Source organism: Pleuronectes platessa, chromosome 16 (assembly GCF_947347685.1).
Source record: "Pleuronectes platessa chromosome 16, fPlePla1.1, whole genome shotgun sequence".
In the NCBI taxonomy this organism is placed as follows: Eukaryota; Metazoa; Chordata; class Actinopteri; order Pleuronectiformes; family Pleuronectidae; genus Pleuronectes; species Pleuronectes platessa.
This window is the reverse complement of record NC_070641.1, coordinates 13,743,820-13,770,884: the sequence shown is the minus strand read 5'-3', so window position 1 is coordinate 13,770,884 and position 27,065 is coordinate 13,743,820. Positions and strand designations below refer to the sequence as shown.

At 41.7% G+C, this 27,065-nt stretch overlaps 2 protein-coding genes across 3 annotated transcripts; both read left to right on the top strand.

The window, feature by feature from the left end:
• The first annotated feature begins 14,461 nt into the window (after positions 1 to 14,461).
• LOC128458420 (adhesion G protein-coupled receptor E3) lies at positions 14,462 to 22,708 on the top strand. 2 transcript variants are annotated; one of them, XM_053443245.1, is made up of 19 exons: positions 14,462 to 14,823; positions 16,400 to 16,483; positions 16,709 to 16,870; positions 16,968 to 17,120; positions 17,266 to 17,412; positions 17,928 to 18,050; positions 18,215 to 18,258; positions 18,364 to 18,459; positions 18,709 to 18,862; positions 19,077 to 19,199; positions 19,309 to 19,499; positions 19,592 to 19,753; positions 20,124 to 20,318; positions 20,513 to 20,730; positions 20,820 to 20,880; positions 20,975 to 21,066; positions 21,154 to 21,322; positions 21,406 to 21,501; positions 21,854 to 22,708. In XM_053443245.1, the coding sequence occupies exons 1-19, from the start codon at positions 14,793 to 14,795 to the stop codon at positions 21,893 to 21,895; spliced, it is 2,343 nt and encodes a 780-aa protein (XP_053299220.1). In that variant the 5' UTR covers positions 14,462 to 14,792; the 3' UTR covers positions 21,896 to 22,708. The 2 variants fall into 2 exon arrangements, with proteins under 2 accessions (XP_053299220.1, XP_053299219.1); XM_053443244.1 differs by having other exon boundaries at positions 19,309 to 19,517.
• Positions 22,709 to 23,493: 785 nt separating this feature from the next.
• On the top strand, positions 23,494 to 26,759 carry ptger1c (prostaglandin E receptor 1c (subtype EP1)). Its single transcript, XM_053443249.1, has 3 exons — positions 23,494 to 23,756; positions 25,357 to 26,199; positions 26,341 to 26,759. The coding sequence occupies exons 1-3, from the start codon at positions 23,754 to 23,756 to the stop codon at positions 26,578 to 26,580; spliced, it is 1,086 nt and encodes a 361-aa protein (XP_053299224.1). The 5' UTR covers positions 23,494 to 23,753; the 3' UTR covers positions 26,581 to 26,759.
• Positions 26,760 to 27,065: the final 306 nt, after the last annotated feature.

The window sequence follows — 27,065 nt, the reverse complement described above, 5'->3', positions numbered from 1 at the left end:
CTGAGTGACAAGTAAGTGAGGAACATCTGAGTGATTTCCTCAATGTCATGAGGCGACATGGGGGCGGCTGCAGCCCCGGGTGAAGGAGTGGCGAAGCAAGCCTGATGGCCTCCACGTCTGAGTAGAGGAACCGGTCCCTTTGAAAGAAAGAGCTCAATAATTCAGAGGGAGGTGGGAAAAGAGGGAGCAGGGGGGAGAGTGAGGCCACAGAATGAGAGCCGCTGGCTGACAGGCATTTAGAAAATACTGTATAGCTGCTTTCAGGAATGCACTAAACAACAGAGAATCGGCGCACATGCTCCAGAGGAGGGGTTGGAGGTGAGAGCGGCAAATGTCTGAATGTCTGCAGGAGGCGATGCGAGAACACAGCAGGAGGAGATCCTTCAGAGGAGTCACCGCGGGCAAGGGGGGGGGGGGGGGGTGTTGATGACTTTTTTCAAAATAACTAGATACGAACAAAAATGTCAAGAGAGATTTTGGTGAGAGCAGCCGGTGTCGATGTACTTTAGATAAAAAGGTGATCTCTGCAGGGACATCTATACGTTACCTTCTGTCTCCACCTGCTGTCCCACCCCTCACCTGAACACTCGTCTGTGTTGTTGTGAACACGTCTGTGCAGAGAATCTCCTTCTGCGTTGTTCAGGTGTGAAAGGGAACCGGCGGAGAAAGTCTGCAGAGTTCATGTCTGAAATCGGGCTTTGGCAGAAGGTTGGAGAGGCCGAGTGTCGGAAACTATCGAGCAGCAGCAGCGCCACTCGTCCGCCGCGTGTTGGACGTCGGACGAGCCAGAGAACTCCTCGTGGATGCGCCAGCGGTTGGAATCCTGGCACATTCCCAGCGCAACGGAATCCGTGGTGCTTTGTTCCCAGGTAAGCTCTTTTGTGCAGGGGCCTCACTTTGGAACGATTCATTCACACTGGCAGGCACGCAGTGGGGCCACAATCAGAGCTGCCACCAGCCTGCAGTGCAAACACAAGCAGAGGAATTATACTCTCATGAAAGCCACAGGGGGGTCAACGCACGAACTCCCTCCCGTAGAGCCGGTGCAGTGTCATTCGTCTCAGTGCTCTGAATGAAAGTGAAGAAAAATTTCCCTGCAGATAGTGAACTTCCATTTGCCTTGCGAGAGGTAAGACAACCAGCACTGACACAGCATGAAATGAGGGTGACGTGGAAACAAAAAGGAATGGAGGGACATTAATTCAGACATTTTGCTCTTAGCCAAATTAATGTTGATGAGAATTATAAAAGCGGTCGCGGTCGGTGAGGCTGTGACAAGAGGACGCAGGATTAGAATTCTTCATAATGCAGAAGCTTTAAGTTTATTTCTCGGGGCCAACTTCTATTCGCACCATGTTGAAAAGTTTCAGACAACTGGAATTGTTCCTCAGTTGGATGATAATAGCCGAGCTAATTAGAGGCAGGCTTCAATTAAGCATTAAGCAACGAGATAATCTCAACCTCTAATTTGCGTGGGGATATTCATTTATGTGAAAAATGGCATTCATTTTTCCACATATATAAATATTCATCTCAGGCTCGCTGAAACGGTGCTTTTCAGCTTGATGGTTTTTTTTTCCTCCTGTCATTAGAACTGGCGCGTGATGGGGCTGCAGTGCATCCTGCTGGCTGAGCACGAGCACAACAAGGCTCAAACCCTCGCCGTGTGCAGACGGTACGGCCACTTGACCAACTTCCGTTTCCTCACTTGCAGCCGATGCTCTCTGCAAACTCAGCCCCGAAAGCAGAGTCAAATGAAACTCTGAAGATTTAAACCTTTACCAGACCCAGAGACTAAACTGGGTGTGTAGCTCAGAGTTTAAGTTGCCAAACGTGTCGGTTGTAACACAACGCACACTGCACCGTGGATGAGGCCAGAGCCTGCATCCAGATAAAACACACTGATGAGTAATAACTGTGCTGCTGTTGTTCTTGAGGCAGAAAGCCAAAGCAATGTCTCTGACATCCGAATGAATTATTCCGTATTACATCTCTACAAACAAATCTTTATGCACGTTGTGTTTGCACAGAGGTTGGGACAAAGGAGGCAAACGCACAAAGCAAAGGAACATCAAAAAAAAAAAATCGTACTGTGTGTCAGATGTGAGTTCAAAAGAATTTGAAAAAAATGCTCACACTGCAAACACAACTTCCAAAATTAGATCTGGGATTTTGGGAGTGCAAACCAGTACACCTATTACTGGTGCCCTGGTGTCTGCTCGCACTAATTGCCGTTACGTTACCGTGCGTTTTTAACAAGAAGCCGAGTTTTGAAAAGAAAAGAAAATTAGGATCCATACACCACCATAAAACTTTTTTTTGCAATAATTAAAATAAACAAACACCCTCATATAATTCTGGTTATCAGTCTTTGCCATTGACTTTTACTTGATTCCACATTTCAGCACTATTTTTTTTTTCTACTTAGACTTTCCATCTCAAATGTATTTCCATAGTTGTTCAGTTTTCGTGGTGTAAGCAGAAAAACCAGAGCCTAAGCACTCTGGTGCATCCAAACACTTTTGCACTCATGGCTCCTAAAAGACCTATGGGGTACAACTCTGTGCTATTCCCTCTGCACACGCATGCATGGACACGACTAATGGTATGAAGTTATGAACACTACCGAGGATAGTGCAACGCAATTATCCCGGTGTTATCGCGCACCAGGCTTTGATCATTTATCCCTTGAGCGGCCGCGCGGCTTTTTGTTTATTCATGCTCTTCGAAAGAAGGTGAAGACATATTTACATTCGCGCCGTGAACGCCCGCGATCTAATGACGGCGTAATCAAGTCCAAATGTGCTTTGTACAATATGAAGTGCATCAGTCTATGATTATTAACTTAGTGATCTTGAATGGGTCTAAAGGGGCTCGCTTCGAGACAAATGGGCTATCTCGGGCTCGTTGCTGACAGCAGTGAACGCTTAAATCCACATTAGCCTCAGACATCAGCGCTCTGTCGAGTGCAACTGCTGAGCTGTTAGCGGTTCAGTCTGCCTGCCTTTGAATGCAGGGCTTATTTGCTCAGATCCACACTCGCATGACCATAATAATATAATAATCGCATTAAGGTAATTAATTTGCGGAAATTTGCTTCATACTTTGCCCAGAATGTTGCAATTCAGAGTAATAATTTGTTTAACAGCTCTGCCCTCTACCGAGAACCACTAACACAGAGTGCTCGCTGTGTAAAGTTGGCTCAGTAAGACCATAAATATGCTCATTATTAACCATTAAAACCGCTGTGCATCAAATGGACCCTGCAAAGCACAAATGTCTCCGAGTTAATCTGGCTAAGAGCATGGAAGAGGTTAGTAAACATTATTTTATGAAATTATTTCGCAAATATTAGCGCAGCACAATAAACTATTCATTTGTCTTCCAAACTCCGGGTGCGGCAGGAGGACGCGGCGGCTTTAATTGAGAGAATCTGCCCGTTGACGTGATTACTGGTAGATCCAGACATGATGCACTAGTCCAATCTAGTGCTCCCATTCCTGAAGACGTACTGATGTCCCCAGATTTTCTTTTATGAACTGCATACATCAACCGAGTCTGTGAGGAGAGGTGGAGCGTTTTGTTTCAGCTGGAGAATAAACCAGGACAAAGACCTGAGAGAACTAGAAAAGATGAAGTTGTTAATTAACAAGAAGGGCATCAGCAGGGCACATACCTCGTGAAACCAGAATTAAATTCGCTAGATACAGATTTCTGTTTGGATCTGCAGCCAAATTGATGCTAAATATCAGGCTCATAAACATTCCGGATTTTCTTTCATCAAGAACCATGAATTATTCTGTGAAATAAATGCAAATGGTGCAAAATTCCCTATCGTGCAAATGTTAAAAGATGTGTTAAAAAGATTATTGGATCCGTCCAGTGATTTTTGGCATAATGCAAACAAACAAAAACATAAATACAATACACTTAAATGTAAACCAAATCAACATGGCCTTAAACCAAGTTTTGTATCATGGTACATTTCTCCTCCAGCATCAACACTAAAGACCTGCACCAGCCTGCTCTTTGCTCTTTGCTCTTTGCTCTATGCAGTTGTGACTGATAGGGGGAACAATCGCCTGCTGGGGTAAGACTGGCTCTCTCGGTCCTCCCGCCCGAGCAGAGGAGGTGTTTGGTCAGAGACTGAGGCAAAGAGTAAAGTCCATGTGGATGAAACCAGGAGTGAACTCTTCACACTAGTCTCTTGGAGGCATGAGCACCTCGGGGGTCACAGCCTCCTGGGAGACCTGTGCAGCCTCCTTGTAGTTCTCATGGATGCAGCTGGTGGGCAGGGGAGGTTTTTGTAGCCGGGTGTTATTCACATTCAGAGACCTGCCGAGAGGAGCAGACCCTCGCAGGTGGGACCAGGGAACGCAGGCTCACTTTTTACGACTCTCCTCCGCGGCTTCGCTCAAAATGATCCTGGAGACGTTTTTATCGTGTTTCTCTCTCTTTCCCTGTCCTTGCAACGATAGCACAGGGCAGGATAATATCCGATTCGTGATCCCACTGAAATAATCACTCGATGATTCAGAATTCCTACGCAGTCACGTCTGATGTGGCCTGTGAGCCTGGCAGCAAATTGGTTCCATCTTTTTTTTTTTTGCTGGGATTTAAAAAGGGCACCTGCCACTCTGCTGTGCACCAGCTCAACATCACAGACTCAAATGACACATTTTAATGTTCAAGCTTCGGACAGAGTTCGAGTCAGTGAGGCCGGTGAGAAGAGAAAAGATGGATTGTTCAGTTGTTTGCATCTTTTTTTGTTGTCGTTTCTGTTGACACTAAGCATATCTAGGTGAGGATAACGTAATTCTGGCTTTACATTAGACGGAAGTAGAGAAAATTGGTTATTTTTAATTATAAACAAAAAAAGGGGGGGAATCTAGATATAGGGATTAAATCTGATTATAGAATCAGCAGCAGAATAAAACAACAAATGCAGCAGCTCCACATCACAAACACACAGTGAAGCAGAGAGATGGCATGGACCCACACACACACACACACAAACAAACAAACAAACACCCACAAACATTTGAATAAAGACTAATAACTGGCAGGCAGTTAATTGTTGTACTTACTTGTGTAAATGTCACATTGTGTGTCTCCTCCACAGTCCCTCTCAGTCTCTGTTCCAGGTTTAACTTCCCTGCTCCTTCACATCATGAAGATTATGACCAGTCATCTCACTTTCTCTGTCCACATCGATCCCTGCTCTGATGAGCACGAGTCAAAAACAGCGGTAAATATGGTTAAATCTAAATACTAGAAGAGAATAAGACAGAAAAGTTGTGCTCACACGCCACTGACGAGGAGCATGATGGGTAGACCCAGAATGCACCTGTCCAACACGCACCTTTCTGGGTGTGTTTGACTCAAGTCACCGGATGTGATTAAATCTGCAGATGCAACGTTTCTCATATCATTTATGAGATTGTTCTTCTCCCTCCCACCGAACCTCCACCAGCGTCAGCAACCACGTGTAGCCCGCGTCGCTTCTTCAGTGCATACGTATAACCTACCTGTGGCTAAACGTCTAGTTCTGCCCCCTTGTGGCGGCCACGATAATAACAGCTTCATCACTCGTGCAGAAGCAGCTTTGACATTTTTCTTTTCACTCTCACAGTTTATTTAGACTTTTTGTGACTTATATGGCGAAATCTTGAATGATTTTTTCTTCTTTTTAAATGGCTTATTGCATAATATATCCATATTAAAACATATACTATACACAATCAAATTTGCAGGTGAAAATGTGAATTGACAATGCCATTCCTGTTTGTGTGTTAAGTGTTGTGAATAAAAGAGATGATATAATAATAAAATAAATGATCAAATTATATAAAATTAAGTAAGTGAGAACTTACTCTTGAATGCCAATATGCTACATTATTTATTCTTTATTCAATGATTTAAGAAATTGCGTGATAAGCTCTATGCAACATAGTGTTTTATTGTTTTATTGTTTCTGTGGAGGTTTGTCGGTGCATGTCTGTATCTTGTTTTTCCCTTCTCTGAATTGTATTGTATTGTATTGTATTGTATTGTATTGTATGGTATTGTTAAAGTCTCAAATCCAACCAGGATGCATCACGTCACCCGCCCGTTAAAGAAAACGTTCACACATCTTAATTGTTCATAGTTATTGTTTACAGGGATTTGAGTTGTTTGAATGGATTGTGTAGATGACTGTTATGTTAGTTTTTTGTTCACACTCCAGGAATCAATACTATGTTTGCACTGCCTGTGATTATGGACGTTTCTTATTGTAAATGTTGTGACTGAATGTCAGTTTTTAATGTTAAACCTGCCAAAAACCTTACCTGTGATTCAGGCCTCTGATGCATGTATCAGTGTCTGCAAACAAGGAACACGTAAATAACAGAAAATGTAGAGTATGTGACAGATGTGATAGAAATCCTTAATTTGAAGGGCACTAAGACTGCAGGGGAGCCTGGTGTTTTCATTTTGTCCTTCAGGACCTCAAGAGTAAAAAGTAAAGGTCAAAACTATGATGAAGTGGAGTACCTTGTGAGAGTTTCAGTGCATTGGAACTAGGTATTGAGTCCAATATGATGAAAACTAACACAGCCAAATAGATTCAGTTGTGGGCCTGGGAGGTTAGAGAGGGTATTTCAATGCAAGTATTTCTCTGTTAGCATAAAACATGGTTTGATCATTCGCCTCGGAGCGGCCCTCTGGCTGTGGTGCCGTACATGTAAACCAGCATCGTGTTCAAAATGCACAAGTCAGCAGCTTTTAGAGTTTTATTTAAACTTGCAGGATTTGCTGAGCTCGCGGATCTGCTTCAATTTCCGACCCAATAACAGGAGGTAAATTGTTGTTCCACACTGAACCAGATAAGAATAATTCTCAACACTGAAAATTATCTTACACCTAATACCGTCTCAACTCCGACACGGCCTGCCCCTAATCTGCTGCCCAAAACAGGATTTTCACAAATTCAACTTTCTCTGGGGTAAACACACGTAAGGTAAAAAATTGCCCCAAAAGGTAATCCATACAGAACTATATCCACAGCCAGAGATTGTGAGAATTAAAAAACAAAAGGTGCTACAGAGGGGAATTGCACGCCGGAGATTAAATTGAACATCTGAGATAATGAAAACCACTGCTCGTCTGACGTCTCCAACAAGAGGATAATGGAGCATCTTTTTGAGTGATGGTGTAATACTCACGTTTCTCCACTGGAATGTGATGTTTCACTGGGACAAAACCTTTATGGAGACACTCCACGTTGTTACAGCACCAACTTTGCAGTTGTGAGGCCAGCTTTTTTCCAATCAGACTGGATTAAAAGCTTATGTGAAAGTGATTTTCCCATTGAAAGAAAAACTAAAATGAAAGTTTTTTGTAATATACGGGAGGAATCAACCAAGAATCCTTCACAAGACGTATACAATATCTTGTAATACAGTTCTCAAAACTCAAACTGAGGATTTCATGTTTTCTGAAGGTGTAAAGGATGTTTTATGGTTATGAACTTGAGGTTTGATACAGACTTTAAACACTGTTATTGAAGTTAGAGGTTAGAGACTCACATTTATATCTTCATTCAGTGCCAGTCAGTAAACTGGGTGTGTTCGGCTGCTTCACACTTGTACAAAAAGTTCACTTTGTCACACCAGTCATCACAAAGAAAAGAGGAATATGTTAACGTTAATACAGTTACATAACAAGGACATCCCTCCCCCCTTTTACCCCCGTTATCATTTCCTCTTTGTGCCTCTGCACCAGTGACGCCTGTGAGCCTTTATGTTTTCAGTTTATCTGTCCGTACATCTGTTCCATTCGCGTGAATGTACACAACTCCTCGAGGGGATTTACTCAAATTTGGTAGAAAAGTTCACTAGTACTTCAAGGTGAACTGGTTAGAATTTGGTGCATGAAGGTCAAAGGTTTATCTCATGTGACTTGATGCTCTTGTGCTATATCAGGAATCACCCATGAGGAATTTCATCACAAAAATATTCATCTGGACTCAAGGATGACTTGATCAGAATGTGGAGGTCATAGGTCAAAAATACTGTGACCTCATAAAACAATGTTTTTGGATTTATATGAATAATTCTTACACCACCTATGGAAAAGATACACAAAAGTCTTATGTGATAACATGATGAAGTGAGACATTTTTACACAGAAAGGGTCAAAGGGCAACTTTACTGTGACATCAGGATTTGATGTAAAAACACATTTTCTGTCCATTACTCAACATCATGATACAGTTAATTTTTAACACAGCACTACTTTTTAATTTATTGAGCTGAGGAGCTTGAAGAAAGTGTTGTAAAAATGACAAATTTTAATTCAAGCTGTATCATTCAGCTCAACACTGAGTCCTCAGTAGGTTTTTCTTTGTGTGAAGGTGTGGGCGCTCTTCCTCTTTATGCGTCAGAGCTATTTTTTCACAGTTATATAAAGGAAATGTCATTTAGCACATATTGTTGCAGAGCTGACTCAGTGAGGTAGGGCACGGAGCTCTGCTGCTCAGGGTTACTGGTGTCATTCTGACAACGCTCAGTATCCAGTCAAATGAAAACATTGTCCACGCTATACGATAAATTAAAATGTAAAGCTGACTGAAAACACTTTGATATTGCAAATGATGAAACGATTAAATCTTCTCTGTGAAAACCCATCGACGCACTGCATGTCAGTGGAGCAGATGTGAAACTGACGAGACACAACATCAGTCCTTTGGGTTTTAATGTACAATCTCACAGGAAGATTTTAGTATGAGCTCCTGTTTACCTCTGTTGAATAAGGTGTGAAGGAAATTCATCTCGAGATTTGAAACAGTGAAAGTCTCAGACTGAAGTTGCCTTCGAGTCTTTTTAATAGTAAGCTCTGCAGAGGTTACACAACAAGCACGGGTGCTCAAAGTGGACCTGGCCGCAAGTTCACAAAAGCCAGAACTTAACAAAGAGGCGTTTCATAAAACATAATATGAAAAAAAGACATGAGATCATCATCTGTGTCTATCTGCTTCGTCCGTCCGCTGTAGCAGTTGGAAGAAAACCTCTCTGAATAAGGGCATACACCCTGTTTATCAAGGTCATAGCAGTGAGACACGGCCAAATAAGGGTTCCATCCTGTCAGACAGACAGTATCACAGCAGTGAGACACCTGGTCACTGGAATTTTCCTCCACAAATGCAACACACAAAAATATGGCTGGTTATAATAAAAGTCTTGTGTCATCTTTCAAAAAGAGGATAGCCTTGATGGTGCTTTATGAAAAAGACTAAATCTGAAAATCTGCAAACACATGAATACTAAATTAATTTCAGGTAGTAAATGTAATTTTAGCTAAACTAATTCCCAAACCATGTGATTATAAAAAGAGAAAGTTCCCATGATGTCTCCCTGCATGTCTACTGGCCCTGCTAACAACATTATGTCAAGTTTAATCCCTTAATCTATACTATACCAATAACAACTCAGTGTATTAACATGATTCAGTTTTAGATGTTTTATAATAAATCTAACAACATGGGTTAAATGTATCATCTGTTTCTCTGCTCTTCAGAACTGTGGCACAATTATAGGAAACACTTTAGTGCAAGAAACCTTCTTTCTGCCCTTTTGAAAGGGAGGCACAAAAGGAAAATGGAAATTCAACTATAAAAACATTTTTTTATGGTTAGCTTCCACCAGAGGGAAATCCACTCAGGGGCAAATTGGAAAGAAGAAAGATACTTTTATATAGTATAAGTAATTAGCTGTGGTGTGTTTGTGTAAAATGAAAATATAAAAGTAGGAAACAGTGTGAAGATTTGAAAAACGTTATCATTATGATACAAAATGTACAATTCCACGTATGAGCAGTTTTACATTTTGTCTTTATGTAACTACATGCATCTGTATCATACCACGATCTACATGGTGGGCTCGACAGCTCCGTCAGCAACAACCTTTTGAGGTCAAACTAAAACGGGGGCATTCTGCTTAACCACAAGCCACAACCAGCACAGTGAGTGTTTTACATTCGCTGAATTAGAGCAACACTTTCCTGTGCTGGCCACTCAGTCACTTCCAAAATATTTACACAAGCTTTTGAAAAATCTTTCGAGATTTAGAGACCAGGGCTAAAGTTATAGGAGAAAAAAATCATTGGAGAACAGCAATTGTGATTTTTACATGAGGAAGGATCATTCCAGAAAAACAATAGTGTGATGTAGCTTCACAATAATTGATTGATTCACTGACAACATGTTGAAATGAGTCTCTGTTGTTTCTGTGGGACAGACACGGCGGTCGGACCAGACTCGTCTGTCTCCACACAGGAAGTTGTTGGGCCAAGCTGCAGACCCCCCCCCCCCCCCCATTGTTCGAGATCTCAGAGAGAAGCTAAAAGTAAACAAGCAGAACCAACACAAAATCTCCAAATCTCTATACGTGCATACTGTTTTGGTTTGGCCCAGGAAGGAGTTGTGCCGGGACAGGATGAGCCCTGGACGTTTGCCACGTTCGTATTGACTAGAGAGTCACCTTTTTGAAAAAGAAGCCAGGATTAATCTGTGTGAAGACACCGAAGCTCAGTCAGACAACTCCGGCAGATGTTATTCTTTATTTGAGTACGGAGTGTACGTACGGCTCTCACCTCATCTCAGTGACTCACCGAGCTCTGTGACCACAGTTTCCTGCCCCTTAAAACATTATTACACACTCAGCCTGACGGACTTTTAATGTGTCGGGGCCGGTGGCAACAGATGCTGTTCGGTTTGAAAAGGATTCTTTATACACGTGTTGCACTGAGTAGAATTATTTATCCTATATATTTCCTTTTCAATTGCCTTTTATAATACCCTCCATAACCTGCAACATGCCACTTTTAAACTTGGCTCTATTTTTACAGAGTATAAATACCGTAAAACATCTTTTACAGCTACTGTAATTCGCACGGCATTATGGATATAGTGTGTGATGCAATACATAATTTACAGTAACTTCTTGCATTTTTTGTAATTGAAGTAAGATAAAACATTTGAGGTAGTGAAACTACACGATAACTTTTCTCTCTATGTTTTACTCCAAAGAAGAAGTTTTATTTATGTTGGAACAAGTTCTACCTCAATGTTTTATTATGCGAGTATAGGCAACAAGTGAGAAGGGAAACACAGAGACTGAAGGTAAACTGGGATTTTTACTCCATCTGCCTTTTTGACCTTCTCCATCCTCACGGCCCCCCCCATGCCCCATGCTCTTCCCCTCATTCAAACTCAGTGCTGTGGGGGCCTGGGCCTTCAGCTGCTCTGCACCACCACTCTGGACCTCACATCTGCCAGCTGGACCCTGATGGACTGTTCACAACACATCTGTCTAAATCAATCCTCCACTCGTGCCATCTTATCCATCCCTCACTAATCGAATTTTAATCCTTCACACAGGATGAACTGCCTGGTGTCTTAGTCTGATTTTAACCTTTAACTATTCTTGTGTCACATACTGTATGTTGCATTGATTAGTGTGTCTCTGCATATGTGTGTGTAGTTATTTAAATATATTATGTGTTTGTTTATGATATGTTGTGTCCATGTGTCCCTGGGTGTTCAGAAAGAAAATGTATGATCAATATTATTATTATTATTATTATTATTATTATTATTATTATTATTATTGATGAATTGTGTGAAAATAGAACATAACAGTGTTTTACTCCGGACTCATGCTGTCACCAAAATGAGGAGGTCAATAATCACATTAAACAGGAAGAGTTTGTGCGACAGTAAAAAGGTCCCTCTCTGAGGTGCAACACTTAAAATTCCCCTTTTTTATGCGGTAAATTGGTATTTACACATTTACAGTGGTTTCTGAGTCATTTCCTTCATGTTGTTATTCATAACCACCTTTTCAAACCGCTCTGGTTCCGGTTTACACACTCTGTTTCCAGTCTGTGTGTCATTTGGCTTTTACTCCATCAGGCAAAGATGCGTCCTCCAGTAACTGCACAACCCAACAACTACCATGCAGCTACCGAGGCCGAGTTGTAGGACTGAAAGCTACATTACTTTATCAAAACTGTCTGGCTCTGATTTATGGTATTGCCAGTGGGGGCCGGTAACGGTTCGATGCCCGTCTCCCATGCCCCAAATAAACCTTATGCAAAAAAAAATGTGTCAGTGGTTGTGTGACGTCAGGTGATGTTTGCAACAACGAGACGCGCCATACTGTCCGCTACGCTACTAGAACAGTCTTGGCATCAAACCAGCATGAAGTTTGGTCTATTTCAAAATTTGAATACTGCAATTCAGCAGCAAAAAATAAAAATACATAATTTCAACGTAAACAAATTCAGTGCTAGAAATTCAAAGGCTTTAAAAAATGTCTAAATCTGATGAGACTGATTTACTTCCATAGTCTTATCGGTATGTACGCCTTTCTGCGATTTTGTTACCATCCTCCTATCACTCGACCTTAAGTTAATATTAATTCGCCCCGTTTTGTGTGACAGGAACCGTGGGACAGGTCTGCTCAGCCCGTAATTGATGACAGAAGCACTGCTGTTTTGCCTCCCTTCACTGTTTTGCCTACCTTGGATGCTTTGCCTCGTTCACGTTGTTCTGCTTTACTGCTTTCGCTCAGCTGCCTGCGCCTCGCTGCTTGTGATGCTTTGCTTCCACCGCTTGGCTGCTTCGCCTTCACAGCATGGAGGCCTGAACAGCTGGCTAAGCTTTTGAATCAGTTGCATCATGTTTTATTCTCCATTCTTGGTAATTGTTAATATTGGAGTTTCAGTTTATTTCATTTAATTATATAAATTGATTATCTAACCTAGTTTAGCGGTGTCAAGTACCTGCCCCATTGCCACGGCTGATTTAGTTTCATTTTGATATTCTTTTCTGAGTATTTTGGGCTTTGTTCCCTCGTCCCTTTCAGTCGCTGAGAGCCAAAGGTAGTGGTGCTGGTGTCCTGGGTGGGGGTCTCTGCCTTTTATGTGCTTGCTCCCCCTGGTTTGATTTTCTTCCAACAAAAAACAAATATTTGTCAGAATGGTCCTCAGGTATGACTTGGGCGAAGTTGTATTTAGTTTTTTGGGGATCCCTCCTCCCTCATTGACCCATCCCCCCATTTGGTAAGCCTCAGCTCCTGATTAGGATCTCCTTTACACACATCCCTGTGTGACTGGATTGTACTGCCTTTTAAGACATGCTATTTTTGTAATAAAAATTATTATATTTTTATGCCACGTCTCTTGCCTCAGTATAATGAACCTGAATGCCTTGGTACAGACATTACTAAAATCGAAATAATTCTTCAGGTGAAATTCCTTAGGGGTCACTTTTTGAAAGACGTTATTGAGGTTAAAAATATGTGAATGTGAGCTCTTTGACTGAGTAATATATCAAACCAGACTTCATAACTGTAATAGGTCAGGCTCATGTCGGTATATGTCAGGGTCCTTCTGTGAGCATGCTTCGTGGAACCAATGCAAACTTGTGGTCCCTGAGGAGCTGTTGTCACCTTCGTGTTCCCAAGCGCACAAAGACCCAAGTCAGCCTCATTGTTTACAAGTGTGAAATAATGCAACAGCCACCCTGCGAGCATTGGGACAGGGCGTTCAAGAACTGAAATTAACCTCGTCACTGTGAGTTTGAATAGTTGCTGAAACTTTAACAATTTGCCATTGTTCCATTCGGTCGCTGCTGTGACCCGTGTCAGCCTTAACTCACAGTTTTAATTCTCAGGCTTGAACAGCCCACGTCCGTCTGCAGAAGTCAAGTCATGAAGCACCTTGTGAAAAAAACAAAGTGTGAATAAAACAAGAAGTCGCATTTCCTGTTATGACACTCATTTCACAAACACTTGATAGAACTTAAGATAAAAAGATTGAGACATTTGTGGGTTTTTTATGTAATTTTTTTCATTTAGCATCCATCTATGACCTCAAGGAATTTGCTCAATCTCTACTTCTGTTGAATAAGAATACGGCAGACCTGCCTTCAGGGACTGGGGAAATATAAATCTCTGAATACATACTCAGCCTTTCTTTGTTTGCTTCTTTCCAAATAAAGCTCAGAACTGTTAACATTGTTGGATTTTTCTCAGTCTGATGCAGTCTGAGGCAGAGAACATATATATATGTCATCGCCATAGTTCACAGACCAGGTGCCAACACTCTGTCTATGGGAGGGTGTGCCGGCCAGATGGACTCTGTAAAACAATGACCATTGACAAAAACTCCTCTTGACCTTCTCTCTGCCCTCCTCTCACCGAGTCCCACATGAGGGAAAAAGATAAAGCAAAATTAGCAAAGACGGTGACAGACACATAAATAACGCGTGTGGGGGAAAAAAGCAGTTCTTTAACATGTTGTGAAAGAGTTAGTTATCAGGAACCTCGGCAGGCTGCACTCCCTGACAAGCTGTGTGGGCGTGACTCAGCGAGAGTGAAACCCCTCCCCAGAAAATGTAGACATCCCATCACATCACATGAGATTCAAAAGGAGGAGGGAGACAGAGACAGAGGCAGAGAGAGAGAGGACGGAGGAAAGAGACTGATTCATTCATCTATATATATATATATATTCAGATTTTTGTTTGTTAGCAACTGCACAAACACACTTTTTCCACAACTGTTGAGCGGGGATGCAGATTTTTTTTTTTTTCTTTGTTACGTCACAGTCACTTTAGAGAAGTTGAGAATAAAAGGGAAGAGGAGAAGAGATCTGGACCCTTTGACTTGGATAGATCCTTCGTTAATGTTTCGGCTGTTTGAACTTTCTCGCCTATACTGACCTGGACAGTGATTAATTTGTTCACCATGACGGGCAGGTGGAACCTCATGATACCGGGTGAGTCACATCTGTCGTCCATGTGCACTGTAGTTAGAATGGCAGTCATCTGTTTTTAAAGAAGCTCAAAACATATTCTGTGCTCGTAGAAAGGAAACCAAGCTGAGGCAGTAGCCTATAAAGTTATATATAAGCCTATATAGTTTTGTCTTTAACCAAACTTTTAGTATTAAAGAAACGTATCAATCACCTATAAATACATACATTTACTACATGTTATAAAGGTCAAGATAAGTTGTTATTAAATTCCATATTTGATCATTTTGTTTATCAAGTTTCCATTGAGATAAAATCCATCCATCCATCCATTAGCTATAGATAATAGAGGATGTATCTATGTATATAAAGCCTTGAGGAAGGCTGTAGCCAATCCCAGGTGACATTGGGCGAGAGACGGGGTACACCCTGGACAGGTCGCCAACATATCACAGGGCCAATAAAATGTATAGATAAATTTGCACCTCAAGAGTCTCCAATAACCTAAAACCAATTTGCTTGTCTATGGACTGTGGGAGGACTCTGAGACACAAAAACCCACACCGACGTGGGGAGAACACGCAAACTCTCATACAGTATGAAGGGTCCTGGACTTTGTGGGAAAGACCCCAAATGAATCAGGAGAAAAGGAAGCAGGTTGATGCTGAACTAAGCAGCGTGTCTCCAAATAACCCACTATCTGGGTCCCACTGCACAGAGAAGCACTGTTCCTCTGTCCGTCTATTTTTACACACTATGAGCTCATCGCTCGGCATGGTGATCGAGAGAGTTATCACAGTCACACATACACATCTGCCCTCGGAGGAAGAAACATCAAGTGTTGCCATGCAACCATGTAAAAACACTGTTTAATGTCATGATTCCAAGTAAGCACATTTGTATCTTATTCTAGGTGTTCCTGTTTTGAGGTGAACAGATGGTAGTTTCAGCTGTCCAGAGAAGTTTGATTTCCTCTTTAAGTCACTAGGTCGGCTCAAGTTAGTATTAGCCGGGGATTTCACCCAAAGTCACCATAAATATGCCGTACTTTCCTCATATCAACTGTATCACGCCAATAATTTGATACTAAAATCCCAGAATATCTACAAATAGACCAAATCTTCATGGCAACGACATCGGAGGATTACACTTGATTCAACGTACAGCCCAATGATGCTGACAAATAATGTAACTGCACTTTCTTCCTGTTTTGCCCAAACACTCGTCCTTTGGGGGAGTGACTCTGCGCTCACACAGCTGAGGATGTAAAAGTACTTTGTGGTTGCACGGTGCCAGCTCACGTTTCCTCACTTCTAGGAAGCAGAGTTCTGCAGAAACCGATTTATTGTTCATTTTGAGTTATGGTGCAGAGGCGGTCGGAACAATCTCAGGAAATGAGAGGAGAGGGTGAAGGTATTTACCTTTCCTACTGAGCGTGAGCCTTTCCGCTGTGTCCCTGTAGCTGCACCAAACTTTTTTTAAATGATTCAAAAGGGGAGAAAGTTTAGATTAAGCTTGAGTACAAGTGTAACAGATGTTGCAGTGATGTTCGGAGGATGATAAACTGTCGACTGACGTGTTGCCTGCTTGTTTTTTTCAGCTCTCTGCCTCTCTGTAGTCATGGTTCTGTCCGAACCACCATCATGTCCAAGGGGATTTTTTCTCAAGAAGCAGAGATGCTTTGGTATGAAAAACAAACTAATCTTCACAAATAACTCACCGTGGGAAAGCAAGCATGTTGTGGCATGTGTGGGTGTTTATGGCATTTGTAACAGATTGCTTATCTTTTTTCTCAGACTTTAGAAACTTAAAATATATATAATGTGACGAAGGATTTCTGCCACAGATTATGTATAAAAGGAGCATGTTTGACTTGTTGTCCTTCAACTGGACTTTTTCTGTTACAAAGATATTGATGAATGTGAAGTGGACGAGGATTATCCAGATGGACCCTGTGGAGATAATACTGTCTGTATCAACACCAACGGCAGCTTCTACTGCCAATGTGAAGAAGGTTTCAGATCATCAGGTGCTGGGATTTTTTCCGCTGACTCACACGTGACATGCAAAGGTAAGTCATCTTTTATTGAACTGAATCAACGGCGGCAGAGTCCAGTTCACATTGAGTAAACATCATGTGCAACAAATGTGATGTGTTTTACTTTTAGATATCGATGAGTGTTCGGGAGTCAAAGACATCTGTGGACCTAATGCCGACTGTCACAACCTAATTCCATTTTACTCCTGCATCTGTAAACATGGATACATCTCCAGCACAGGAGGGGAGAAGGCTATTCATGTTGACAACGTGACATGTATCGGTAAGATCATTTATATACAGGTGTATAATTGTTCCCCATGTGCTGTAGTGATATGATGTTAGTGCCTCTTTACCCGAGGCAAGAAAAACCTGATCAGAGCTCCGTATTTGCAGCTCTTCCTGAGTGTCCTCTTCTTCCCCGACAGATATTGTTGAATGTGAAGAGAACAAGTATTGTGATCAACACGCGACTTGCATCAACACGATCGGCAGCTATCTTTGTGTCTGCGACACTGGCTTTGGAACGAAATCTGGCAAATCAAACTTCACCGATCTTCAGGAGAAATGTGAAGGTAAGAGCTATAACGTGACGCCGCAAAAGCTGTGAGTTAAACAGTTCAAAAATGTTTTTACATTATTCTGAGTCATGGTAGGCAGGCAAAAGTGTTCTGTAATGTACTTTAAATGCTTGGTAAGACATTATATAAATAGAATACATTTACCGTTATATAGAATAAATAAACAGGGGCCTGGTCTGAACATTTTTGTGTTGCTTTAAGAAAATCGTCCCCAAAAAGTGGAACCAAATGAGCCATTTGATTTTAGTTCTGACTTTAAATTACATCCTTAGAACTAGAAAATATTATTTGATCCCTCAGTAAAGTTTGGTTACAGAACGAGTGGGTTCAGTGAATGGCTGTCCCTTACTTTGCTTCATGTTTTTTATGTGATCCATTATCTGTAAAATACTAACAAGTACCATTTTGGATGTGTGTTGGAGTGGACCAGGATATTTATTCTTCCATTAGCGCTGACTGAAACACACAGCACAACCATTTCCCCTCTCCCTGATCTGTTCCCATTTTAGACATTTGTGTGATTGATCAGACAATCTGTGGAAATGGAACCTGCCACCACGGAGCCGGCGGCCATTACTGTGTGTGCCACGCGGGGTTCACTAACTATGGCGACAAAGGGTCTCGCTGCTCTGGTAAGAAAACAGCGGCGCTCAACTTTTCCAGCATCCATTCTGCACCAGTGTTTGTTCAGTAAATGTATAAACAGAACATTTTCATGAGTGCAGGTTTCCTCATAATGTGAATGCTGTGGTCATCAGCAAGCACATCTGATCAATCAAACTTCCTGTTTCCTCAGCGTTCAACTGTGAGCATTTCAAAGATATGAACAATCTGATAGAGGTAAGTCCATCCCGGAAATGTTATCACGGCTCAGCATATATTCAAAAATGTTTTTATATTTTTCTGTTATCTCTTTGTCTCATTCTCTCTGTATCACTCTCCAAGGAATTCAACGGTGCACATGACCTCGTGGTGCAGTTGGAAAAGACTTGCTTGGAGTTCACAGAGAGCAACAACCTCTCTGGAGAAGAGCTCTTAAGGGTATGTCTTCATTTGTATCATCACATCAATAGAAATGCAATTTTATCTGGTAAAATCTTCAATATCTTCACAACCCGTGCAGACAAAGGAAGCTCTGGCTCCTTCAGGCTCTGTCACATGGTGTTCATATGTCTGTGCACTACCGTGTTTATGTAGATTGGAGGTGGTATGCAGACCGAGAGTCTGACACAGTCTGACTCTGTCTCCTGTATTTTCCCTGCTCATGCTTGTGTTTCTACATCTCTGCAGTGGCTGCTGTCTGTGATTGACGAGCTCTTGTCCGGTGGAGCCTTCAATGATAACAGGAAAGTCTCCACCTTTCTGCACACTGTGGAGTCCGCCCTGGGGCTGATCGGACCCCTCATACAGACCCCGGGGACAAATATGTCCTCCAAGCACACAGGTTTGATATATACTTGCAGCTTCTTTTTTTTTGCTTCTTTGCTTTTTTTTCTCCTTTTTATTCACAGTTTATTGATCACTTATACAGAAAGATTCAAAGGCAACGTATTCCTTTCAGAGTTTTGCACTTATTTTACACCGCTTCAGATGTAAAGTTAATAAACAGACAAGCAATAAGTGTTAATAAAAAGCTTGTCTTTTACATCTGGGTCCAGAGGTGGAGCTGCGGGTACATAAAGGGGCCGAGCTACCCAGGGGGGCTGTGACTGCATCATCCAATGAAACTCGGCTGGACATGCAGATGGAGACAGCTGCAGGAGATCCCTCCGATTACCCTGGTGATGATCAGACCTAATGAACACTTTTGTTCCCACTTATATCAACACACAGATGATTTGCTAATGTAATGAATGCCCACTTAGTCCAGTGTTGCTTTGATTCCAACAGGCTTTGCAACACTCTCCTTGCTGAGCTACGGGAACCTGGAGGACTCTGCAGACGGCTTCTTTGGTGAGATGAAACCCCCGGAGAACCACAGCTTCAAGATCAACTCCAAGGTGGTGACTGTCACCGTCAGCAACAGAAACACAGGCCACCTCGATCCGCCGGTCAAACTGACCTTCAACCACCTGAGAGAGGTACAGAGGAAAGAAAAGGTCTTTTTTTCTGCTGGGGTGTGAATATACGATATACTACTCTAATTCAAGTGGTGTCTTCATGTCTTTTACAGTTACATGAAACCAGCCACTGTGTCTTCTGGAATTCCTCATTGGATGGAGGGGCGTGGTCTCCTCATGGCTGCACTGTGGTGGAGTCCAACCCTGAATACACTGTGTGTTCCTGCACCCACCTGAGCAGCTTTGCCGTGCTCATGGCACTCTACGACGTGAAGGTTCAAACTCTTTTTCACATGCAGGATCATACAAAGAGTTGAGGGTTTATAACTTCAGTCTATTCATCTGCAGTGTAAATCAAGTCAGATTTATTTATATTGCACATTCAATGGCAAGAACCAAGCCAGGACAATATGTGATTAAAATGTTTGAATATATATATATATATATATATATATATATATATATATATATATATGTATATAAAGGGATGAGGGGTGGAAATGAAGGAAGGAGGATAAATGGATGCGAGTTGACAGTTTATGCTTGACAGGGGATATCTCTCTCTCTCTCTCTCTCTCTCTCTCTCTCTCTCTCTCTCTCTCTCTCTCTCCCTCTCTTCCTCTCTCTCTCTCTCTCCTCCTGCAGCATAAGTTTGAGTTGCAACTCATCACCTGGGTGGGTCTGCCCCTTTCGCTTATTTGCCTGTTCGCGTGCATCCTGACGTTCTCGCTGATCCGCTCCATCAAGAGCACAAGAACCACCATCCACCTCCACCTCTGCATCAGCCTCTTCATCTCCATCCTCATCTTCCTCGCAGGCATCTCTCGCACGGAGAACAGGGTAAAATAGACCAAATACAGCTTGCGTGGTCAAAAATTCCTGTACTGTCAATATGAGTGCCGTCTCTGACACTGAATGATTTATGTGGGTGCTGAATTTTTACTGTATGAACAACCTTTAATTCTCTATCCCCATTCCTCAGCATCCTTTGTGCCTTTCTCACTGCTGCCATCCCCATCTCTCTCCTGCATTAGGCTGGCTGTGTAGTGGTTGCAGGGCTGCTGCATTTCTTCTTCCTGGCAGCATTTTGCTGGATGTGTCTGGAGGGCATCCAACTCTTCCGGATGGTGGTGCTGGTCTTCAACACCCACTTCAAAACCTTGTACATGATGGCAGGTGGCTATGGAGTCCCAGCTGTGATTGTCGCCATCTCTGCCTTAGCTAATCCCAAAGGTTACGGCACTGAGACACAGTAAGTTCCCTCCACTGATGCTGAGTATTTTATTTTTAATTCAAGCTTCAGTTCATGTTGACCCACGGTTTTGCTCAATGATTTTCCAGTTGTTGGTTGAACCTGGAGTTCATTTGGAGTTTCCTGGGCCCTGTCTGTGTGATCATCGCTGTAAGTAAGAAAACCATTAGTGGGCTGAACAATTAACCTTGAAAATTGTCTTCGGTGCTTTTATTTTTAAAACCTCGCCTCTGTTTCCTTTCAGGTCAACATCTTCTTCTTTCTCATCACAGTCTGGAAGTTGGCACAGAAGTTCTCGAGTTTAAACCCTGACCTGGACAATTTGCAGAAAATAAAGTAATACAGCGTTTGACAGGAAACATGCATGTTCTTATTATTTGACCACAGGGTTTCCTTTACATGTATCTTTGCTGACTCCTGCAGGGCATTCACTATTACTGCAGTGGCTCAGCTGTGCGTGTTGGGCACCATGTGGATCTTTGGATGTTTCCAGTTTGATGAGAGCACCATAGTCCTGTCTTACCTGTTCACCATCTTTGGCAGCCTTCAGGGGGTGATGCTCTTCGTCATGCACTGTCTGTGTACCAAACAGGTCGGTTTCCGCTCGTCTCAAACAATAAATAACAAGCTCTTCTGCACTTCTAAACTCATATTCTAACTTGTGATCCAATGCAGGTCAGGGAAGAATACAGAAACATCCTACAAAGGTGCTGTGCACCCCAGAAGAAGAAATACTCCGAGTTCAGCTACTCCAACTCCAGCAAACCACATGTAAGCTGTATTCAATTTATATTTATGTTTCATGTTTATGGAATTAGTCATATCCAACTGTATTTCCCTATAGTTATTTGGTTGTTTTCGTATGAAATGCAAAAGTTTTAAGGAGGAGGAGGTTGTTATATATGAGATGGCGTCATTACTCAACAAGCAGACGTAAAATTAAACGAATATGCATTTGGACAGCACAGATTAACACTTGATCTGTAATTGAATTGTTTAAAAGACTGTTAATCTATATTCCAGTGTGATAAATGATGGTGCCAACGCAAACCTTGTCATGATTATAAAAGTACACTCAAAGTGCTTTGTGACTGATCTGACTCCTCCCCGCTTTCATCCTCAGGCGTCCAAGAGCTCCCAGGACACGGGAGAGTCTCAGATCTGATGAGACAGAACAGTTACTCAAGAGCAAAGCTGGAATTACTGTATATCTGCAGTCTTATAAGTGGCCAATGCAAGTTTGCTTTACTGCAAAATGGTGTATATAGTATCTTTCATTAACATGTGCTGGTCCTTTGTATTTTTAAGTTACGAAACTGTTGGTAAATACTATTGAGGGATTTCCTTGAAAATATAATATTGATTTTGGAGCAAAAATACAAATGATAGATGATATTATATGAAGACCTGTTTATTGGGTACATCGAATACAGCTTGTTGTGTCGTCCAGGTACTTAAAACAACAGACAGAGACAATCTGAAGGATATTTTAACAGACAAGCACTTTCTTTGATCCACTCACTGGGTAACGCATGACCAAAAAACTAAATTAAGATACGGAGATGGATTTTAAATGTATGTATGTTTGTGTATATATCCCGGGTTCTTTTATTTGACTGCATTCTCTTTTCCGCATGCTGTAACTTCTTTTATGTATTGTATCTACATTTGAAAATATTATTTTAATTTACCTAGTTCAAATAAGTTTAAAAACTGTAATTTTATATTTTATGTACGATCGCCTAAAGAATATATTAAATGTATAAGTGCTGGTTCATTACATTTCGAATTAATGATTTTATCTTTTGTAGTGTATTTACAGTGTGTGTGTGTGTGTGTGTGTGTGTGTGTGTGTGTGTGTGTGTGTGTGTGTGTGTGTGTGTGTGTGTGTGTGTGTGTGTGTGTGTGTGGTTTTGTTTGTTCATACCTTTTCATGCCTCTGCTGGAAGCCTTAAAATAAAGCACTTATTCCGATGCATCTCTTGAATAATTTTATTGAAAATATAGAAGAAACATTCTTATTTAAACATTGCTTAAACGTTTGTTTTATCAAACCAAATTTTTGGCTGGGTTTGAAAAAATTAAACATCAGATAACTTAGCAATTTTGCATACAGTAAGTAAAATCATACCTATATATTTGTGTCTGTCTGTTGATATCAAATGCTCTTTTTCATAGCCCCTTGCTTATTACTGGAACACATTTGTCTTGTTTATGTAAGACAACAACCATACAGAGGAAATGGTAGTCGCTCTCTTCCTTCCTGTTTATCTCAGATCACAGGCATGACGGCTTCAAAAAGCAAACAAAACTAAAGTATCACTGAAAACTGGAAGAGTAGAGGTTGATGCATCTTTTGGTTTATGCTTAATCTCCTGCAGGATGACATCTTTAGACACGGGTGTTTTCATAAATAAATCTAGTTTTTTAGTTCAGCATGGGTATTTAATTTTTCACACGGGATCCAAAAGTTTACCAGTAACCCTTTAAAAATCAAATAACCATCCTACTCTTCCATCAACAGCCACATAAACACAAACATGTCATGAAATTGAATTGTAAAATACTTGTGATGGCCGACCCTGAATTTGGCTGCTCATGTATTAAGCTACTATTGAATCAGTATTACAAAATGAAAAGGACAGATGGGATCCGCTCTGATTCAAATGCTTTACAGTAGATGGTCAGATAGAGGGAACAGAGAGAGGGAAGGAGGGGTGGAAAGTACATTAAGAGTGTTGATATAATAAAACCGAGAGAGAGAGAGAGAGAGAGAGAGAGAGAGAGAGAGAGAGAGAGAGAGAGAGAGAGAGAGAGAGCGAGCAGGCAACAACCTGGGAGAACGAGAAAGTGTCAGCGGGTCATGGGGGAAACAGAGGAAGAAGACGAGTAAATGATTGTGGACAATAGTGATAAGTGAATGTGACAAATCAGGCAGCTCGGCAGACAGGAGAGACACGTTTGTCCTTTTTCATTCCCGCTGAGCCATCCCAAGCAATCCAGCATTCATCCAGAATCCTCCGATGGTGAGTTTCATTTATTATTCATAGACAAAATACTAAGCACATTCCTCTCAGGCAGCACATTAGACTAACTGAAGCTAAAATATGTGTTAAATATAATAAATATGACTGATGCACGAAGTAAGAGGTGGATCTCTAGGAAAATTGGGATTCAACATTTATTTCATTAACCTAATCCACTTTCATGAAGAATGATAGACGTGAGGAGAAAGAAAGATCCAGACGTCGAGGAATTTATGACACGGATGATGAAGTGATAGAGCTGCCCTGAGATTAACAGGGCGTTCTTTCTGGCGTCTGAATTACTGGGAAATATCTTGTTTTTTAAGAACCCTGTGTTCAGCAGAAGAAAATTCAACAAGAGGTCTGGAGAATTTAAATAACAGATGATATTATAATTCTGGACATACAGTTTCTCCATAATGTGGGTAACTAGTAATTTGGAAATAATCAGAATCAAAATCATTCTTCTTATTATAATAGTAAAATAATTGGTAACGTTAATTGAAGCTGATAATACAGGTATGAACTGCTTGTGCTGTGAGTTAGTGAGTTAATAGTCTTTTTCTAAAAGATAAAAAAGAACATGAGGCTATCAAATTTATCTACAGGTTTGACTTCCTACTTATCTTCCTATGGAATGTCAGCTCCTGGAACCTTTTGTTATGTAAGTCCTCTTTTAAGATTTCCATCCACATGCATAAGAAATGCTCTTGAGAAAAGAGCTTAGAATAAAATCTCCCTGTAAAGTGATAATTATTTAACCTGCAGTATTAGGTATAGTGCTTTTTGCATCATGTATCACAACGGGGGTACTTGTACACTGACTCAGATATCACAGCTTTTTAGAGAGTGATTGTAAGTTATTATCTATCCCACAGTTAAACCCATCTCCACCTCCCTTTTCAACACGGACACACAAACTGAGGCATCTTGACACTTCAGGAGAAACCAACATACTGTGTGAAATATACTAACACATTAGTGAAACATGCAACCACAGAGTTGCAGCATTGGAAAGCTGCAATTCCAGAGAGAATAAAATAAACTGTAAATGAGCCTAGAGGTTTAAGACAAATGAGAGCTCTTACATGTCAAAACAAATAAAAGCAAAACATATTTTGAGAAACAGGTGTACAGAAATAAAAGCAGCAGAACTGACACAAGTGCACTTCTTTTTTTAAAAGGCAGTACGATTACTTTGCTTTTGTGTCCTCTAATGTGCATGATAGACAAAGACAAAAAAAACTATCTGTGCTCAGCAGAATATTTATTCACACCTCGGTACTATTGCTTGTAAATTCGTAGCTTTTTTAATTGAGGTCTAAATCCCAAGTGGCAGTGGCAGACCACTTGTTGTAATGAGTCTTTGAGCTGCCCAGTGAAGCATGTATCGTACCACTACACACTTTTGCAATCAAGACTCTGTTGTAACCATTTGACCCACTTTAGATAACAGAATAGGATGACATTGAAACATGGGTGGCTTTAAACTATGTCCAGTTTTTTTAATTTGTTCCTAATTCTCTGTAAATGACGACACCGGCTATACTCATGACTTTCTTTCCCTGTTTTCTGATCTATGCCATCCACTCTCCACCAGGACATGAAGATCAACTCCTCGGAGCAGCTAAGTCCCTGGCTGAACGGCAGCACATGGCCACCCATCAGATCTTCAGGCATAGGCATGTCCTGCCTCATTATGACATTTGGTGCCATCTCCAACCTCACCGCTCTTTGCATCCTGGCCGGGTCCCGCATCCGATTCCGCCGCCAATCGAAAGCGCCGTTTCTGCTCTTGACGATGGCTTTGCTAGCCGCTAACCTGGGAGGTCATGTGATCCCAGGGGCCTTTGCTCTGTATTTACACATGGATCAGCAGTATAAGATGCAAGCCCAGAAGCCCACCACTTTCTGTCAAGTCTTTGGGGCGAGTATGGTGTTTTTTGGCTTATGCCCTTTGCTTTTTGGTGGTGCGATGGCAGTGGAGCGCTGCGTGGCCATCACCCAGCCATTTTTCCATGCTGCTGTGATTACAGTGACTCATGTACGACTTGTTGTGTTTTTTCTGTCTTCTCTTGCATTCATACTGGCAGTTCTACCTTTTTTTGCCATAGGGACTTACGCTACCCAGTTTCCTGGCACATGGTGTTTCTTACCCATCCATCAACCCCAATCTACACCTGACACCTATTTGGCTTTGGCTTTCTCATGTCTGGGCCTCGCGGCGCTCACTCTTTCCCTACTCTGCAACATCCTGAGTGGTGTGGCATTGCTGCAGGCCAGAATCAAGCACCGCAATACGAATACGAAAACAACAGGTCGCTGCACACGTCGTCCATCTTCCGCATCAACTTCCTCCTTCTTCTGCACATTGGACGTAGAGATGATGGCTCAACTGGCGGCGCTCACTGTGGTTTCCTGTGTGTGCTGGAGCCCCTTTCTTGTGAGTAATACATATTTAGATCGCATAAGTTGTTTCTGGAACCATCTCCACATTTCATAGATAGGTATTTTTAAAGAATATTGTACATTATAAAGCTTTGGCAGGCTACAAATCATCATCGATGTCTCCCATACGTTACAGGTCAACATTCTTATGATGCAGATCAACCAAAGCCCCAGACCCTCCGACAGTGATCAAGATGGATTCACTCTCCTGGGTTTACGTATGGCTTCCTTGAATCAGATCTTGGACCCTTGGGTTTACATCTTGCTGAGGAGAGCGGTGCTTTTCAGAGTTTGTTGTTTCTACACGCAGAGACCGCTAGAGACGGCCAATAGTTCCTATGCAGACGGACGCAGGCAAACCTTCAGTCTAAAATGACCATGTTGCTCCTCATATGAGAACGGAAATAAATACTTTATTTGATGTGTGTGAAAAATGGGAGAACTTTGCTGTGTTATTGGCATCTGGGTTCGATGAATTCCACATCGTAGGGTGGCCTTGAAGGGCAAACTATGACAAATGGGGAATCAAAACGGCAAATAAACATCATGAAGGTCGTCTTCTTCTTCTTCTTCTTCTTCTTCTTCTTCTTCTTCTGATTATTAGTATGATTTATTTCTTCTTCTTCTTCTGCTTCTTCTTCTTCTTCTTCTTCTTCTTCTTCTTCTTCTTCCTCTGTAGGGCACATTACTGCCACCCACTGATCTGGAGTGTAGCCTAAATATCTCATATTCAAACTCGGACACAATCGAAAGCCATAAACTGTCACAAACAAAGTAGAAAGTACTTAGTAATCCGTGCCGGTACCACTATCACTTGCAGCCTCCAGCCAATCGCTTAGCTTGGCAACCAGGCGGTCGTTA